The sequence below is a fragment of the Pleurodeles waltl genome, chromosome 2_2 (genome assembly GCF_031143425.1).
Source record: "Pleurodeles waltl isolate 20211129_DDA chromosome 2_2, aPleWal1.hap1.20221129, whole genome shotgun sequence".
Lineage (NCBI taxonomy): Eukaryota > Metazoa > Chordata > Amphibia > Caudata > Salamandridae > Pleurodeles > Pleurodeles waltl.
In genome coordinates, this window is record NC_090439.1 from 1,142,279,984 (window position 1) to 1,142,300,384 (window position 20,401).

Genomic DNA, 20,401 nt, shown 5'->3' on the forward strand with positions numbered 1-20,401 from the left:
ACCTTACTTGGCCATATTCAGAGTTACGATTGTGAAGCTGGACATAGGTTTTGACCTATGGCCAGTGCCAGCGTAAAATGGCGTCCCCACACTCACGAAGGCTGGGAAAATGGTCCTAGATGACTTGGGGGCACCTCTGCTAGTGTAGGGGTGCCCTCACACACAGGTACTCTGCACCCTGCCTTCAGGGGTGGAAGGCCTGCAATAGGGGTGACTTATAAGTGACCTGGTGCAGTGAAAATGGCTGTGAAATAGTGCATGCACCCTTTCACGCAGGCTGCAATGGCAGTCCTGTAGAAGCATTTGCATGGGCTCTCTGTGGGTGGCAAAAGTAATGCTGCAGCCCATAGTGATCCCCTGTGACCCTAATGCCCTGGGTACCTAAGTACCATATACTAGGGAATTATAAGGGGTGACCAGTATGCCAATTTGGGATGAAATACTGGGTTATCAGTATGTAGTGACAAATTTGGGAACAGAGAGAGCATAAGCACTGGGGTCCTGGTTAGCAGGACTCCAGTCACACAGTCAAGCATAGTTTCAAAAACAGTGAAACATATTGACAAGCAGGCCACAAACCAGAAGCACTGGGGTCCTGACTAGTAGGATCCCAGTGACACAGTCAAAACACACGGACACACAGGCCAAAAATGGGGGTAACCATGCTAGAAAGAGGCTACTTTCTTGCACTACAGAAAACACTCTTTAGACATCTGCAGTGCATAGCAGCGCTATTTACTGCTACGCACTGAGCAGCAAGCTGCTACGTCCAGGTAACCCATGGAGTCACTTTGGATGCAGCAATAAGTACAGAGTCCAGAGTGGGAATGGACACCCAGGTGGTACTGAGGTGCCTAAGATGAGGTCACAGCACCCTCAGATGCACAAGTGCCACCTTCTCGCCTGGTCACTTCCCCCCTCCTGCTGCCCTTCATTAAACTCCTCTATCCCAGGTCACTTAGCTGTGAGCTGCCCTGTTCTGTGCTCTTTGGGGAAGTTCCGCTTGGCCCTTCTCGCGAGTCCCCTGCCGGCCCAGCCGCACACATTGCTCCAGCCATAGCACCAGGCCTCCCGCCTCAGCCATGAGCTGTGACTACATATCCCTGCAGCTTGGCCTTGAGGCACTACATGTGAGTGCAATGATAAAACTGCCGAAGCGCGCTGCCTTCAGGGCCCCCTCGAGCATCCTGTACTGTTGCATCTGTGAGGCCTCCATTCGTTTTAAAAAAAACATTTTTTAAGCGCACATACAGCAAACAGGCCCAGCAGGGAATCGTATCTGTTCTGCCGCTTCTTGGTTTGGGCATGTCGGACAGGGACCAGGTTGGAAAAGTAATAGTCACAAAACATTTCTGTCAGGCCCTGGCAGAGGAGCGCTCCATCTAGAGACATCCCATTTATCGCTAGATAGTAACAAGGGTGTTGTGTTCACAGTCATTTTAACACCTCCGTGGGCTGCATCTTTAATCTGGTATCACATGGATGTCGCTTACCAGGAGCTGCCCCAATTAAGAAGAGAGTGTAATCAGTAGTTACTTTTTGCACTGCCATCGAGCGAAACAAGCACCAGCTTTTAAGAGCCAATGTATGCAAGTACAGAGCGCATTAAAGCCAAACCTGTTTGATTTGCCAGTGCTTGTTTGGTTTGGAGTAAATAAACTGAAATACCGCATTCGTGACAACAAGCCATGCTGGTCCAGCCACAAGAAGAAAGGTAAGTGTTTATCTTATCAGCTAACGGCCTTGTCACTATCTGTGTCAACAAGTACAAGGACGCAAGATACTCGCAAAGACGCGCAGGCCAGTGTTAGATAAAACACTGCGGCCCATATTTATACTTTTTGACGCAAAACTGCGCCAACGCAGTTTTGCGTCAAAAAAATTAGCGCCGGCTAACGCCATTCTGAAGCACCATGCGGGCGCCGTATTTATTGAATGACGTTAGCCGGCGTTAGCCGCAGGCGCTGTCTGGTGTGCGTTAGAAAAAACCACGTACACCAGGCAGCGCCGGTGTAGGGGGAAAATGGCGTATGGGCGTCCACAAATGGTGCAAGTCAGGCTGAGGCAAAAAAATCGCCTCAACCTGATTTGCGCCATTTTTTTTTCACTCCCAACCCCCATTGAAATGACTCCTTTCTTAGCAAAGACAGGAGTCAAGCCCCCTTGCCCAATGGCCATGCCCAGGGGACTTCTGTCCCCTGGGCATGGTCATTGGGCATAGTGGCATGTAGGGGGGCACAAATCAGGCCCCCCTATGCCACAATTTTATTTTAAAAAAAATACTTACCTGAACTTACCTTAATGTCCCTGGGATGGGTCCCTCCTGCCTTGGGTGTCCTCCTGGGGTGGGCATGGGTGACAGGGGGTGTCCCTGGGGGCATGGGGGGGGGGCACCTCTGGGCTCATTCTGAGCCCACAGGTCCCTTAACGCCTGCCCTGACCCAGGCGTTAAAATCCGGCGCTAATGCGGGTTTTTTAGACCCGCCCACTCCCGGGCGTGATTTTTGCCCGGGAGTATAAATCCCACGCATATGCATCGAAGTCATTTTTTAAGACGGGAACACCTACCTTGCATATCATTAACGCAAGGAAGGTGTTCACGCAAAAAAATGACGCTAACTCCATGAACTTTGGCGCTAGACGCGTCTAACGCCAAAGTATAAATATGGAGTTAGTTTTGCGTCGAATTTGCGTCGAAAAAAACGACACAAATTCGGCGCAAACGGAGTATAAATATGCCCCTGCAGGGGCCCCCAAAGAACTGCAGGCGCCCCCCGAAGAACTGCTACGAAGAGAATGACCAGCACTGAAGAGGAGAACACAATTCAGCCTCCAGCTCAAAAGTGGATTGCAAACAATGACGTGCTTAAACAAGACGTGTAAATTAATGGTATTTATTTAGCGGTTGTGTGTAGTGCCCAGACGTCCCCTCGCTGCTCCTTCGCAGCACGGAGTCCGTAACAGTGATGGATGAATCGTGTGTCTTGTTTAAATGTGCATTTCTCCTTTACAGGCAGAGGGGTTTCTGGTGCTTGTCAACGCCGCACTCCTGACCGTCTGCCGCACGGTGGGGCTGTCTGTCTGATTTAGAAATGAGCGCAAGAGATGGTCCTTTGGCCCATATTTATACTTTTTGACACAAAACTGCGCTAACGCAGTTTTGCGTCAAAAAAATTTGCGCCGGCTAACGCCATTCTGAAGCGCCATGCGGGCGCCGTATTTATTGAATGACGTTAGCCGACGTTAGCCACCGGCGCCTTCTGGTGTGTGTTAAAAAAAACGACGTACACCAGGCAGCGCCGGCGTAGGGGGATATGGGGCTTGGGCGTCAAGAAATGGGGCAAGTCAGGTTGAGGCAATTTTTTCGCCTCAACCCGATTTGCGCCATTTTTTTTCACTCCCAACCCCCATAGAAATGACTCCTGTCTTAGCAAAGACAGGAGTCATGCCCCCTTGCCCAATGGCCATGCCCAGGGGACTTCTGTCCCCTGGGCATGGTCATTGGGCATAGTGGCATGTAGGGGGGCACAAATCAGGCCCCCCTATGCCACAAAAAAATAGTTTTTATAAACTTACCTGAACTTACCTTAATGTCCCTGGGATGGGTCCCTCCAGCCTTGGGTGTCCTCCTGGGGTGGGCAAGGGTGACAGGGGGTGTCCCTGGGGGCATGGGAGGGCACCTCTGGGCTCCTTCAGAGCCCACAGGTACCTTAACGCCTGCCTTTTGCAGGTGCTAAAAAACGGCGCAAAAGCGGCTGTACGTCATTTTTTTTGACCCGCCCATTCCAGGGCGTGAATTTTGCCCGGGAGTATAAATCTGACGCACATGCCTCGGAGTCGATTTTTTAGACGGGAACGCCTACCTTGCATATAATTAACGCAAAGTAGGTGTCCACGCTAAAAAATTACGCAAACTCCATGGACTTTGGCGCTAGACCCGTCTAACGCCAAAGTATAAATATGGAGTTAGTTTTGCGTCGGAATTGCGTCAAAAAAAACGACGCAATTCCGGCGCAAACGGAGTATAAATATGCCCCTTTATTCATTCTGTATTCATTAGAATGAATGGTCCCCTTCGCCCACCCATTCCCACAGCTTCTGGACCTGGACGATTCCGGATTGTCCCCCTCGCAGGCGTTTGGTGGTCAGCAGTTGTGCCGGGACTGGCTCTGGCAGGGGTGATGGGTGCTGCGGCCACAGTGGTCTCCTGACCCCCCCCCCCGGCACTTTATTTATGGCACAAAGTGAGCAGCGCCGCTGGTGCATCTTAGCTCCTGTGTAACGTGGTTGCGCTGCAGCGGGAGTGTTCAGTCTCAGCTAGACTGAAGAGTCATCCATACACATCTGGGGTCTAGGTGTCTGTGGTGGGATCAGCTCGGGTCACAGGCAGCGGTAGCGGCTGGAAGCCCCCGCGGCCTCCACGTGATCCCACACGGAGGCGGTGGGAGACCTGCTTCTGGGCGCTGGCTGAGGCCGCCTCAAAGGAGCACATCCATGCCAGGGACGCGTCTCTAACCCCCGCCTGCCTCGTTCCCGCGGATCTCGTGATCCAGAGTGGAGTTTGGGGAACACCCTGGGGCGGCCTTCAGGCCGAGGAGCGGAGCCACAGTCACCCGGGCCCCACAGCATCCATCCCCTGTGCAGCGGCCTGAAGTCTACTCATCCGGGACAATCCCGTGACGCCACAAGCCTCGCTATATTCTGCTTTCAAACCCGGTTTTTGCCGCGTTGTGGTCTGAGAGTGGCCCACAGAGCTCACGATAAACTCAATAGTCTAATTATTTGGTCAGGACCACCTTGTGGCTTCAGATTTTTATAATCACGTGCCCCCGGCTCTCTGCTGCTTTTTACTGTTTGGGGAAATTTATCCTGGTGCGTATGTTTTAAATATTTTCCTGATGGGGTGGGATTTGAATGCTGCTAATGACTTTTACTCTTGTTCACAGAACCATTCTCGAGCGGGAGGAGTCGAGTGCTGCCAATGATTGGTAAATTCTTGTTTTTATTGGTATTTACGCTTTGTAATGTATTAAAGGGATTGTGAATATTGATTTTGATCTCACATTTATGGCGGAATGCTGAAATAAAGTATTATAAGTGAAGATTACTAAACACCTTCATAAAAGTCAAGGCCCTTCCCATGTTTGGCGGTGGCCAAAGGGCTGTTTTCTCTTCTGGCAGTGGGTTGTGCAAACCCTCAGTGTCAAGTTCCTTTGTTGTCCTTCCTGGGTTGTAAATGAGGAGGAGTCCTGGTTGGGTACTAGTGGTAGGATGAAATTCACAAGGGCAGGATTGAAATGCCTGTGGTGACCCTTGACCTGCTATTCCGTGCTGCTTCCAGACACACACAGGCCCCTTGGCCATTGTTGTGCATGAGTGCCAAGAAGGGACGGAAAGGCTGAAACAATAGGATTATAATTAACAAAACCTTGCAAGTCACGGAGCCCCTCTTGGCAGCGGCACAATCGAAGAGCAGCGAGGTGAGTAAAGAGATGGATCATAACTAAACTTACCGCCTCTGTACGGAAGGGCTCTGCTGCAGAGGCTTGTGAAGCATCCTCCGTTCTTTGAAAGATTCAGTTCACCGGATTCTTTTAATGCCACTACCCGTGCCTGACAGTAGAGTACCACACCGGGCTGTGTGCTAGAAGAAAGTGTGATGTCATCGTGGTGTGCAACCTTATCTTCTGCTGTGTGAGGCGATTCTTGCAGAATTACACCGATAGAAAGGGGACAGGGCCTGTAGACATGGAAACAAACGAGAGAGGAGACCCAAGCACTGAAAGAGAAAAGGGCAGGATGGGTAAAGAACAGTGCGAGAAAAGATGAAGGCCCATATTTATACTTTTTTAGTGCTGCATTTGCGTCATTTTTTGACGCAAAAGCGGCGCAAACCAAGGGCCATATTTATACTTTTCGACGCACAACTGCGCCAACGCAGTTGTGCGTCAAAAAAGTTAACGACGGCTAACGCCATTCTGAAGCGCCATGCAGGCGCCATATTTATACAATGACGTTAGCCGGCGGCGCTGCCTGGTGTGCGTGAAAAAAAATGACGTACACCAGGCAGCGCCGGCGTAGGGGAATATGGAGCTTGGGCGCCGAAAAATGGGGCAAGTCAGGCTGAGGCAAAATTATCGCCTCAACACGATTTGTGCCATTTTTTTTGACTCCCAACCCCCATTGAAATGACTCCTGTCTTAGCAAAGACAGGAGTCATGCCCCCTTGCCCACTGGCCATGCCCAGGGGACTTCTGTTCCCTGGGCATGGTCATTGGGCATAGTGGCATGTAGGGGGGCACAAATCAGGCCCCCCTATGCCACAAAAAAATTTAAAACAAATACTTACCTGAACTTACCTTAATGTCCCTGGGATGGGTCCCTCCATCCTTGGGTGTCCTCCTGGGGTGGGCAAGGGTGGCAGGGGGTGTCCCTGGGGGCATGGGAGGGCACCTCTGGGCTCCTTCCGAGCCCACAGGTCCCTTAACGCCTGCCCTGACCAGGCGCAAAAAAACGGCGCAAAAGCGGCTGGACGTCATTTTTTTGGACCCGCCCACTCCCGGGCGTGAATTTTGCCCTGGAGTGTAAATACGGCGCACATGCCTCGGAGTCAATTTTTTAGACGGGAACGCCTACCTTGCATATCATTAACGCAAAGTAGGTGTCCACGCTAAAAAGCGACGCAAACTCCATGGACTTTGGCGCTAGACGCGTCTAACGCCAGAGTATAAATATGGAGTTAGTTTTGCGTCGAATTTGCATAAAAAAAACGACGCAATTCCGGCGCAAACGGAGTATAAATATGCCCCAATTGTATTTTGTAAGTTTGCGCCGCTTTTGAGTCAAAAAGCAGCGCAAATGCAGTGCTAAAAAAGTATAAATATGGTTTGAAAGCAGAATATAGCGAGGCTTGTGACGTCACGGGATTGTCCCGGATGAGTAGACTTCAGGCCGCTGCACAGGGGATGGATGCTGTGGGGCCCGGGTGACTGTGGCTCTGCTCCTCGGCCTGAAGGCAGCCCCAGGGTGTTCTCCAAACTCCACTCTGGATCACGAGATCCGCGGGAACGAGTTTAGGAGACAGGCGGGGGTTAGAGATGCGTCCCTGGCATGGATGTGCTCCTTTGAGGCGGCCTCAGCCAGCGCCCAGAAGCAGGTCTCCCACCGCCTCCGCGTGGGATCACGTGGAGGTCGCGGGGGCTTCCAGCCGCTACCGCTGCCTGTGACCCGAGCTGATCCCACCACAGACACCTAGACCCCAGATGTGTATGGATGACTCTTCAGTCTACCCGAGACTGGACACTCCCGCTGCAGCGCAACCACGTTACACAGGAGCTAAGATGCACCAGCGGCGCTGCTTACTTTGTGTCATAAATAAAGTGTCCGGGGGGGGGGGCTCAGGAGACCACTGTGGCCGCAGCACCCATTGCCCCAGCCAGAGCCAGTCCCGGCACAACTGCTGACCACCACACACCTGCGAGGGGGACAATCCGGACTCGTCCAGGTGCAGAAGCTGTGGGAATGGGTGGGCGAAGGGGACCATTCATTCTACTGAGTACAGAATGAATAAAGGACCATCTCTTGCGCTCATTTCTAAATCAGACGGACAGCGCCACCGTGCGGCAGACGGTCATGAGTGCGGCGTTGACAAGAACCAGAAACCCCTCTGCCTGTAAAGGAGAAATGCACGTTTAAACAAGACACAAGATTCATCCAGCACTGTTACGGACTCCGTGCTGCAAAGGAGCAGCGAGGGGACGTCTGGGCACTACACACAACCGCTAAATAAATAAATGAATACCATTAATTTACATGTCTTGTTTAAGCACACCATTGTTTACAATCCACTTTTGAGCTGGAGGCTGATTTTTGTTCACCTTTTCAGTGCTGGTCATTCTCTTCGAAGCAGTTCTTCGGGGGGTGCCTGCAGTTCTTTGGGGGCGCCTGCAGTGTTTTATCTAACGCTGGCCTGCGCGTCTTTGCGAGTATCTTGCATCCTCGTAGTTGTTGACACAGAGGAGCCCTTTACCGGATAAGATAATAAACACTGAGGGGCATATTTATACTCCGTTTGCGCCGGAATTGCGTCGTTTTTTTTGACGCAATTTCGACGCAAAACTAACTCCATATTTATACTTTGTCGTTAGACGCGTCTAGCGCCAAAGTCCATGGAGTTAGCGTCATTTTTTAGCGTGGACGCAAATCCGGCGCAAACGGAGTATAAATATGCCCCTTACATCATACAATTGTATTTTGTAAGTTTGCGCCGATTTTGCGTGAAAAAACTACGGAAATGCGGCGCTAAAAAAAGGATAAATATTGCCCGAAGTGTCCTAGAGGCAGATAGTAGAGAGAAGCACAGGGTATGTGATGGAGAAAGTGTGTGTGTGGAAGACAGAGAGTTGGAGAGAAGAGACAGGGGTTTGTTTGTTGAAAGACTACATTTAATATTCACAGAGGGAGCAAATACCCCCCAAAAAGTGTCCTGGGGCTAACCTAAGTGCAGCTGCTTATACTTCGGCACAGGCGTGGCAGCTTAGTGCCTGGGCATATCAGAGAAGTGAGCTTTGAGAAGTTTGTGAGATCTAGTTGGTTCAGATGTAGTACACAGAGACATAGGCAACGAGTTACAATTTTAAGTTGAGATTGCTGAAAAGGTAGGCTTCTTCTTTGTAATCAGGAAACAATCACTAAATTGGTTGCCTGGCCTGGCAGTGAAGACATCTGGTAGGAGCGTAGCCTTCAAGGTGCTGAGGCTACAGCCAAGTCTCATTCCATATAAGGCTTTAGGACAAAATAACAGGGCATCGACAAGGCATCTTTTGCAAATTGGTGGACAATTTAATGAAGGTTGAGATGCAAGCTCTCTGATTAAGGCCAAGAATCAGCCGGGCTGCAGCGATTTGAATCGGCTGAAGCTAAGCGCTAAGACAGACAGGTAAAGTATGACGACTTGCAGTAGTCCATATACAACAGAAAGCAACTACACAACCATCTTCCAATGACTGGCAGAAGGAGACATCATCATACTGATGACACAAGTTAAAGGCCACTGTAAGAGAAGACAAACGGGCATAGTTATGAGCCGGTTTGAATCACTCTTACTCCATGCAACGTGGTGTAAGCGACACAAACCTTAAATGCGGTCTATGAAGCCATGCAAGGCCACTTTGTGTGGCTCTGAGCGGCTACATACATTTGGAGTAACGCAACTCAAATCAGTGCGTTGCTTACTCTGCCCTGGGAAGGTGCTCCATGGGTGTTGCGCAGGCGTTTCAGTGCACCTCCAATGACCAGAAGTGGTAGACCCTGGAATACGTCACAAAGATACGCCTTCTCAAGGGAGGTGTAACGTGGAGAAATGCTTTTATTTCTCCTCGTAACTTCCTTTTCCTACGTGTGCTGTATTCTGCAGCACACACAGAGAGATAAATATGCCGCTGAGGATTGTTTTTGTGCAGGAAGGTGTCCCTTTCTGCACAAAAGCAATCCTGCATGCAACACAGGCACCCTTGCACCACGGCGCTAGGGTGTCTGCTGGTGCGCAGTGGGCTGCTTAGCGCCAACACCAAGGGGAAAAGGCAGGAATGTGGCGTATTGCCTTAATTACAGTGCATTGTTGCCCTGTCACACAGCGCAGCGTGGGGACTTGCTGTGCTGCGCGCCGTAACATCCAAGGTTAACTGGGTGCAGAAGAGAGTGTGCTGAGTACTAGAGCGGAGAGAAGGGCGAGTATAAATACAGTGAGAGAAAGCCAAGTGTCCCAGGGGTGGAGGGAGCAGGGATGAAAGAAGGAAGGGACGGGGAGTGGAGAGGTGAGTTTGTGTAATGATCAGTGAAGATAGAATACAAAGCGTCCTAAAGGTTAATGGAGGAGAGGGCCACCAGGATTACAAGGCAGGAGGGAGAGGGAAGGGGTTTTGTATCAGACACATGCCACTGTGCAATACTCACGTTCACTCTTTCTTGTTCTAAACATGCTATGGGTCTCTCCGAGCCTCAGGATGGCATCTCTCCTGTCAACAAAGAGGAATGTGGTCAGACTATGTAATAAGTGCAAGTCAATTATCCATCAGTTAATCACATACAGCCACTGTCTTTACTTTCTACTGCAGTCCATTTTTTGGGGTCTGGCCAATACCTTTTGATTTGTGGGGGAAGGTGGGTGTATATATATATATATACACACACACACATACAGTATACTTATTTAAAGTGGCATCCAGCCACCTTCCTTCATCCATTGGTCTGTTGGTGAGTCATTCATGTTTTGCTTCTGCCGACTACAGCAGGGGAAAGCCCACGCCACCCACTGAATAACTTCACTGTGAGTGACTGCATATTACTCTTTCAGAAGGAGCACATCCACACACAAGCTAGTTCCGTTTGTTAGTGTTTTTTTCATTTTATTTTTTACAATGGTGTTGCCTTTCTGTTTAGAGACTGATTTGACATCAGGACGCTACATAAGATGTGAGCACAAACCACATTCTACACTATATCCGTTCCTGTCTCTTACCAAATGTGTTGTAAATTCTTTCTGGCGTGTCCTTTGTTTACTGTTTAGCTGCTTGTATTCCACAGCATAGCAGATAGCGCCCATTTGAAACTGTTCTGTAGTAAGCTATTGAAAGCTCCAATGTTATACATGTGAATTCATAAGCAGCCAGTGCTTCAGAACATGCTTATTCTGGACTCAATTTCACCAATGATTCTTTAGTAAACTTTGCTGAGGAAGAAAACTAGACTATCGTGTTTAACTTGCAGCAATTGTAATAGTTCTTGTTATTGCCTTCTTTTGTTCCTTCTTTGTTTCCTTCTTTCTTCCCTTTATCTTCCTTTTCCTCTTTCTTGCTTACCTTTCATTTCTTCGATTTTTTTACTTCATTCATTGTTTTTTCCCTGATTCATATTTTCCTTTCTTGCTTTTTTTGTTCCTTTCCTTCCATATTTGTTTTCTTGCTTTCCTCTTTTCTTTAATTCTTTCTTTCTTGCTTTCCTTTTTGTGTTATCGCTTATTTCCTTTTTTCTGTCATTCTTTCAGTCCTTCATTCTTTCTTTCCTTCCTCCCCTATTTCCTCCCTTCTCTTTCTTTCTTCCTTCTTGCTCCTTCCCTTTCTCCCGCCCTCTCTTTCTTTCTCTCCTTTCATTCAATTGTTCCTTCATTATTGCTGTAATTTTTTCTTTCCTTCTTCCTTGCTTTCTCAGTCAATCAATCAATCATTTATAGAGCGCAATGAATCACCTGTGAGGTTCTCGAGGCGCCTGACCTGTATGCTGCTGCATAGATGTGGAGGGATGTCCGGACAGTGGGAGGATGAGCTGTGTGTTGGCGTCGGAGATGATGTAGAGTCCATGTGATCTGACGGCGATGGCCAGGGGGGTCATGTAGGTGTTGAAGACAGTCGGGCTCAGGGATGACCCTTAGGGGACTCCAGAAATGATCTTCTGGGGCTTTGAGGTGAGCAGTGCGAGACAGGTCTCCTGGGTCCCCGGTGAGGTACGAGGCAATCCATTTGAGGACATTTCCTTGAATCTGTCCTTCTTTCCTTCTTTCTGTCTGTCTGTCTTTCTATCCTTTCTTTCCTTCCTTCTTGCGTTCTTCCTTGTCTTCCAACTTTCCTGCCTTCTTTCTTTCCCTATATCTTGCCTTCTTTCTTTCCAGCCGTTCTTTGTTTCTTTTCTTCTTTATTTCTGTCCTTCATTCTTTCTTTCCCAACGGCGAGTCATCCAATAGCACAACAATTGGCTTGTTTAGGTCTGTGCAATCCAAGACCTTTGGATTTTACTAAAAATATGTGTATGACATAGTTACTTATAGGGGTTTTCTGGGAAACTTCACACATTTGTCTGCGGTGGTGTCATTCACACTTTTCTCCAACCGACTTCAGTATGCACCAAGGGGCAACATGTCACCCCACTTCAGCTATTGGCTGACTTCACTATCAATCTTTATTCAATGTGTTTTTTTTTTATTGACATACTCCCGGCAGCTCCCCAAACAATAAAGTTTTGCAAAAGCCATTACAAAATAAGAATTGCCAAAAGTGGTAGACAAAGCCAGACCTGTTGGCTTTACCAGTGCTTGTTTTCTATTGGTTTGCACTGACACGAAGCATCACAAACTTGAAGCATATTACATTTTGAAACTTAGGGGCATATTTATACCCCATTTGCGCCAAATTTGCGTCTGTTTTTTTGACACAAATTTGGCACAAAACGAACTCCATATTTATATTTTGACGTTCGACCCGTCCAACGTCAAAATATTGGAGTTTGCACCATTTTTTCGATGCGTCAATGAGATGCAAAGTAGGCGTTCCCATCTAAAAAATTGTGCTAACCCCATAGACTCATATTTATCCCCTGTGCTAAAATGACGCACAGGTGGGAGGAGGGGCTAAATAATGATGCAAAGCTTGCTTTGCACCTTTATTTAACATCTGGGTCAGACCAGGCGTGAAGGGACCTGTGTACCCATTTCCATGGTTAAACACCATGGAATGGGTCCACAGGTGCCCTCCTCAAGCCCTAGGAACACCCCCACCCACACCAGAGGGACACTGGAGGATGGGGGACCCCATCCCAGGTAAGTAGGGTAAGTTTAGTTAAGTAATTCTTTTTTTTTTCTTTTTTTTAAAATTAAAGTGCCATCGGGGGCCCAACTTGGGGCCCCCTGCATGGTACAGGGTGCAGTGGCCATGCCCAAAGGACACTGGTCCCCTGTGCTGGCCATTGGGGTGGTGGGCATGAATCCTGTCTTTTCTAAGACAGGAGTCATGTGGTATGGATGGTTTTGCATCAGAAAATGGTGCTAGGCTGGTTAGAGTAATCTTTTTTCACTCTAACCAGCCTAACGTCATTTTTTGGTGCAAAACCCCCTTGTCCCACACTACCAGCCCAACCCAGCTAACGTCATTTATTTTTTTGTACGTTAGCCCACCCTTTGCACTGGCTTGCGCCATTTCATCAATATGGCGCCCCGCTGGTGCTTGGGAATGGTGCACACCGGGATTAAAATATTTGGTGCAAAACTGCGTTAGTGCAGTTTTGCACCAAAAAGTATAAATATGCCCCTTAGCGGCACCTAAACTGGTGTGATGATTGCCAGATTAGTAACCACTGATCTACATTAGAGTCCAAAACTTTCTTGTTGGAGTCATTACCCATAAGAATTCACCCAGGTGACAAAAAATGCACTTGTCCCCTTTTTACCTGCCATAAATAAGCGTACTTATTTCCGGTCATGCCGACTGTCATATAGAAAAGCAACAAAGGACCGTCGCTTCTTTCTGTCTTGGGCAAGTTTCTGTACGGTGCCCCAGCTGTGGTTCAGGGTCTTCATTTCTGTTCCCACAGTTCATCTCCAGGTGGTCTTTGGCCAGCCTGTCTTCCGTTTGCCTTTGGGGTCTATTAGAGAGCTGTTCTTGTGATGGAGCTTTGTTCTTTTCTGATCGTTTGTCCTATCCATCCCTATCTATTCCTCATAATGATGGTGTCTGTGCTCTCTTATTTGCATGTGGTGAGCAGTTCCTGGTAGCAGATGGTTCACACCCAGAAAATGCACACAGTTATTCTCCGGTTACTGGTGTGAGAGGCTGACAGTTTGGTGAGGTTGCTCTTCATCATCTGCTAGTATTCATAGCCATACAAGATTGTGGATAGTCGCAGCTCTGGTACAGCCTCAGCTTGGTATTGGTGCTGTAATGAAATGACCTGCACAGATTGTCCAGCACCCTGAAGGCATTCCTGGCCTTATTCTATCTGCTCTTGATGTCACTGCCTGTCCTTCCATCATGTCTGATAGTACTGCCTCAGTAGGTGAACTCTTCAGTCATGCATTGGTCCTCTCCATCCACCTTGATTGGTGAGGCATTGGGATGCATTTATGTATCTTCCGTCCCATTTGCTGTGCATAGATGTTGAAGCGAGACATCTTTTCCTGCACATGCTGGTGTGTGAGGGAGCAAGGCTAGGTTATAGTCCCTAGGTTATTGCCCCTAGGTTATAGTCAAGGCCCTCAAGTGTACAGAATAAGGTCCATGTGATGCTTCTGGTTTGGCCTTCTGTTGTGTGTCGCATCAGGCAGTTGACGACTAGATTGAAAAGCAACAGTGACATCAAGCATTCCTGTCTCACACCACTCAGTATCTCCCACCTTCCAGGTAAAATTATCATAGAAGCGCTTGATGAGGAGAACTATCTGCTGCGGTATACCATAGTTTCTACTTTGACAGCCTCTGGGGTGTAGCGAGTGCCTGTCACAGGCTTTCTCTAAATCAATAAAGTTATGTACAATTGTCTCTGCCTCTCCTTGCACTGATCTGTGATGTTGCATAGAGTAAGGACCTGATCAACACACCCTCTGCCCATACAGGACCCAAGGTATTTGGACAGAATATTGGAAGCAAAAACCTTGTGTGGCAAACTATTGTGTCAAGAATATTGAGGACAACAATATTGTGAAGGTAAGTTTCTATAGGTAAGCAAAGGTTTACTATACATAAATGCACATATCTGAACCTTGACGATGAGTGTGTATATATATATATATATATATATATATATATATACACATACACACATATCTTTAGGGTACCTAGGTGTGGAGTTAAGAATAGTAAATCTATAATTACAAATTTGTACTTACCTTCTCAACATTGTGGCCCTCGATATTTTTGACACGATATTCTGTCTGCACAATATTTTTGTTTCTAATATTCTCTCAGTGATCCGAACCCAGCCTGTTCTTCTCTTAACTAATTGTCCAAGGCATCAGAAATGCGCTATTTATTGCTTTTCACCAGTATTTTACTTGAAAATGACAGAAGGCTGATTCCAGGCCAGTTGCCATAGTTGGTTCGTTCTCCCTTCTTTGGACAATAGACGATGATGCCTTGGTTCCAGTCATCCAGTATTTTCTTTCCCTCCCAAAACAATGTAAACAGTGGTTGGAGGCTTTTGGTTAACGTTTCAGGGTCTGCCCTAAACAATCCTGCATTCAGGTTGTCTTGGCCAGGAGCTTTTTCTGTTCTTGAAAGATCAGATGGCAGTGATGATTTCTTCCTTCTGTGGTGGGGGAGAGTTCACATCCATGTCTGTCTCTGCTTCTTGGATGCCAGCTTTGCTTGTTGGTACTGGTCTGTTCAAGACTTCTCTAAAGTGCTTGGCCTAGCATCCTTCCTGCTCTTTGGCTCTTGTGAGTAGTCTGCCTTGCTTGTCCATGACAGGGGTGCTGTGTGTTGCACAAGATTTAAAACTGACCATCGTTGTGATCTTGAATTCCTTCCCCTGTTCTCTTCTACTGGCTGCCTCCTCTGTTTGGCTTGCAAGGTTATCCATGTATGGCCGCTTGTCTGCTCCTGTCATTCTTTTGACTGCTCTGTTTGCATCTATGTACTGTTTGTTGTACTTCTCCCGCAAACTCTCGGATTTGGCCTCCAAGAGTGTCTTTTTTGCTGCCCTCCTGTCTTCAATGGTTTGCCATATGGCTGGCCTTATCCTTTCATCCTCTTCCATTTCTTGGTCCCAAGGCATGTTTCAGTGCTTTCCACATACATTGTAGAGGTCCTGACCTGTTCCTGTTTCTTCTTCACTGTGTCTGCAACTGGCTCAGAGTGCACTTATGTGTCTGCCAGAAGTTGAAACCTGTTTCAACCTGTTGAAGCCATTTTAGTTTTGGCCGTCCTGTATTTTTTCCACATTGAAGTGCTCTCACCCTATTGTTTTGCAACCCCTGGTCGTGACATATATCCACCATATCACAGGCCGGCCTCCTATGGACAAGCAACTTCAAATGCGTGCAGAAAGCAAATTTTTTTTGCTCTCGTCCACAGCAGGGCCACACTCACACCTGTGAATCTGGAGTCTATCCTTGATGCTGCTCTGACTGCTGCTTTCAAGGGGTTATGTTACATGGAGGGTCCCTGGGGTGTAACAGGTGTGTGCACCCATTTTCTGCACCCCTGCAGCACTGTAATATTATAGAAGAGGATATATACATATATATAGCAGATAATTGTGCTGCCCCTTCTGTGATATAGATACTGCCAGCCAAAATATATCACTGGCGGTATCTTAAAGAGGTGATCCCTCATTTGCATGGAGGTGTGGCCCCATGCAAATGAGGTTAGCACTTTGCCTCTGAACGTGCTTTCTATTATGGATGTAGACGCACAGGCAAAGAAACTGTCAGGAGGCACAGTGTGCACCACCGAGAGGTGGTGCACTGTCAGATCATCCCTGAGGACACCTCTGAAAGGGGGGCCCATCACATAATTCACTGCACCCTCCTGCAGGGGCACCTCTGGCCTCGCCTTTGAACTGCAGGCTGGTTGTCGCCTGCGTCAAACAGGTGCTCCACCTTTTACTAATATACTTTATAATGCACCTGACACACTCCCTTAAAGGTGTGCCGTAGGACAGACAGGGAGAGTGCACCCTAAGCGTAATACAACCACAAGAGGTAAGTTACACAGTGCACTCAAGTGATTCAGGTCCTGTCTCTAGATTCTTTTGATCTCTTGGTGGCTCTTGATAGTTCACAACAAGACAGTGATCAACATTTCATCCAGCCAAAGAGTGTTAGAGAGGGCAGACCTTAGAGTAGTCTATATGACACATGTGGGTGGGCGATTGCAGACTGTCTGGTATGGGTTCATCTACATCAGAGCTTGTCTGTAAAATGTTTGGGTTGCTCTGAGGATCTATTTTATCCCCCAAATCTTCAAGACATTACTTGAACACCCAGTGACTAGGACAGGACTGGGAATGATGCCTCATTCTAACAGTACACAAACCCCAAATTTATCTGCAAATGTCATCGCTGAAAGAGGTGCACCATCTTAGGGGAGGTCTCAAATGTGATAGAAGAACAATAGTGATTAAAACAGAGAACTCCTTGGAAAAAAAACATAAAACATGGGATAAGATGGTGTTTGCACCCCTTGATAGTGTTCCCCTTGCATCTTTTCTTGTGCATAGGATCGGAAGCTTCCAATATTAAAGACAGTATTTAAGTAGTAATCCCAGCTCGGGTTTACTCCTTTTGTGCCAGTTGCAGATGCTGTAATCAGATGGGAGGAACTACTTTTGGGAAATGTACACAAGTGTTGCCATCTTCACAAGCAGTAGGTACCCAGGATGAAAGAGAATGCAAGAGCTGCATTCATTCCTGCTGACGTTTTAAGGAGCAGTGGCCCAAACCTAGAAACGCATCAGTCAGTCGGAACCACTTGTAATTCCACTCAGTCCGTCATTTGTGATTCGTGTGTCAGTTTTCAGCTTTCTGGATTTCAGAGAGGGATAAACCCTTTGTATGTTGGATTCGGCCCTGCCCTATAAAGGGCAAACCAGCTTGCGCTGATGGACCACATCATCGCTGGGTGGCGTCACATGCAGCCACAGAAATGTTTTGGCCTTGTTGGGCCTCATCAGTGCAGTGCAGAATGAGGTCCATGTCGAGGCAAACTCCCAGGAATGAAGGTCACTCACCAGTAGAAGTTACTGGCATCTCTGTGGGACTCCGTGTCCTCTCTGAACGGTCAGTGAGACCCAGGTCTATGTGTAGTTCCACATTGTGGTATCGTCTTTATTTTCACTATCTTTAGAATAACTATTCCAGATTAGGGAGATTTCAGAAATTACTTGAGGGCAGTATTAATTATTAATCCAATTTCTTTTTAAATACTTAGGATTTATTTCTCATTTATAACATTTTACAGCATTCAAACAACTTTTGAATCTCCCCCCACCTTCCATGGAATATTACACTTCTATTCAACCTAACTCTAAACTTTCGGGTCTCCGTGGAGAGATGGAGTGCAGGTTGGGGTTCTGACATGGGTTACTGCTCCCTTCACACTAGTCCTATGAATAAATCTCTTATTTTGGGATAGCAGGTTCCTCTCATGTGTTTTTCGTACGTCAAAATTCTCTTGTACTGGTTGTTGACGGGGGAGTTCTGTGTGCACTCTTGTTAAGTGCCTTCTGAATTCTTTCCGGCTGCTGCTTCATGCATTGTGTTTTCCCCTTTTAGACTCCATATGCACTAATGGGCTTTCATATTCCCATTAGTGCAGATGGAGTCTATTCACTTCTTTTTTCCACATAGTAAGATTGTGCCCCCTTAGTGATTTTCAGCTCATTGCTATTTGGTGCTTGGCCACCACAAGCTCTAAGTCTGAACATTTGCCAATGACCTACTGTAGGCAAATGCCACTGTTGGCATGGTCACCCTCCACTTTTTGCCTAGTGTTGATGCCAGCTTTGATTTGAAGTGTGCTGGGATCCTGCTAACCAGGCCCCAGCACCAGTGTTCCTTCCCTAAAACTGTACCTTTGTTACCAAAATTGGCACAGCCCTGGCACACAGTTCAGTCCCTTGTAAAAATTACCTCTGGTACCAAGGTCCAGGGAAGGCCCCTAAGGGCTGCAGCATGTATTATGCCACCCTAAGGGACCCCTCAATCTGTACATGCACACTGCCTTGCAGCTTGTGTGTGCTGGTGGGGAGAAAAGACAAAGTCGGCATGGCACTCTCCTCAGAGTGCCATGCCAACCAACCACTGCCTGTGGCTTAGGTAAGTCACCCCTCTTACAGCCCTAAGGCAGGGTGCACTATACCACAGGTGAGGGCATAGCTGCATGAGCACTATGCCCCTACAGTGTATACGCCAATTCTTAGACATTGTAAGTGCAGGGTAGCCATACTGAGTATATCGTCTGGGAGTTTGTCATTACGAACTCCACAGCACCATAATGGCTACACTGAATACTGGGACGTTTGGTATCAAACTTCTCAGCACAATAAATGCACACTGATGCCAGTGTGGGATTTATTGAAAAATGCACACAGAGGGCATCTTAGAGATGCCCCCTGTATGTCAGCCAGCCTGGTAGTGTAGGACTGACCGGTCTGTGCCAGCCTGCCACTTCCAAATGAGTTTCTGACCACATGGGGTGAGAGCCTTTGTCACTCTGTGGTCAGGAACAAAGCCTGTCCTGGATGGGGGTACTTCACACCTCCCCCTGCAGGAACTGTAACACCTGGCGGTGAGCCTCAAAGGCTCGAGCCTAGTGTTACACTGCCTCAGGGCACTCCAGCTAGTGGAGATGCCCGCACCCCAGAAGAGCCCACACGTTTGGTGGCAAGACCTGGAAAGATAATGAGAAAAACAAGGAGGAGACACCCCCTCAGCCAGGACCACCCCTAAGGTGTCCAGAGCTGAAGTGACCCCCTCTTTGAGAAATCCCCCAACTTGCTTTGGAGGATTAGGCCCAATAGGAATAGGGATGTGCCCCCCTCTCCAAAGGGAGTAGGCATAAGGATGGTGTAGCCACCCTCAGGGATAGTAGCCATTGGCTACTGCCCTCTAGCTCTAACACACCACTAAATATAGTATTTAAGGGTGACCCTGAATCCAGCTCTTCATATTTCCTGATGACCTCAAGAAAAAAGAAGGACTGCTGAGCTGAAAACCCAGCAGAGAAAAGAAGGAGATACCAACTGACTCGGCCCCAGCCCTACCGGCCCGTCTCCTTCTTCGAAAAGCTGCAAGACAAGAAGCAACACGTCTTGCAGGACCAGCGACCACTGAAAAGCCTCCAGGGGACTGCCTGCATCACCGAGGACCAAGAAACTCCTGTGGACAGCGGACCTGCCCAAAGAAAAGACAAAGAAACCAACTTTGAAGGGACTCCCACCTCACTCAAGAAGCGTGAGTCCCCACTGCTCTGCACCCGACGCCCTTGGCCCTTGTGCGGAGAAACCAACTAGCCAGAGAGGATCCCCAGGCGATTCCGACGACGTGTCCACCCTAGGCTGACCTCTCTAGACCCCCCACGATGCCGCCTGCAGAGGCAATCCTGAGGACCGCCCTGAACGCGACTGCCCGGGATGAAGAAATCTGTCGCCTGGAGAAGCACTGCACCCGCAGCCCCCAGGCCCGTGAGAAACCGACCACCAGTGCAGCAACGACCAGCAGGCACCCCTCACCTTTGCCCAGTCAGTGGCTTGCCAGAGAAGCCCCTCTGTGCCCTGCCTGCAGCACCTAAGTGACACCCGGGTCCCTCTATTGAGTTCTGTTAAGAGCCTGACGCCCTGTTTGCACACCGCACCCAGCCGCCCAAGTGCCACTAAGGATGTGGTTTTCGTGCTCGTGCCTACTTGGGGCCCCTCCAGTGCTCTACCAAACCCCCTGGTCTGCCCTCCGACAATGCGGGTACTTACCTGCAAGCAGACCGGAACCGGAGCACCCCCTGTCTCCATAGGCGCCCATGTTATTTTGGCTCCTGTGTTGCTGGTGCTGGGTTTTGGGGTTGACTTGAACCCCCAACAGTGGGCTACCTATGCCCCAGAGACTGAACCTGTAAGTGTGGTACTTACCTCTGAAACTGTACTG

The 20,401-nt window shown here is 48.3% G+C and overlaps 1 protein-coding gene across 1 annotated transcript in view; it reads right to left on the reverse strand.

Annotated features, from left to right (window-relative positions):
* Positions 1-20,401, reverse strand: part of WDR97 (WD repeat domain 97) — a 327,470-nt gene that overhangs the window by 12,224 nt on the left and 294,845 nt on the right. Inside the window, exon 26 of the mRNA XM_069221060.1 lies at positions 9,955-10,016. Within this exon, the coding sequence (XP_069077161.1) occupies positions 9,955-10,016 (62 nt within the window). The remainder of the gene's footprint in view (positions 1-9,954; positions 10,017-20,401) is intronic.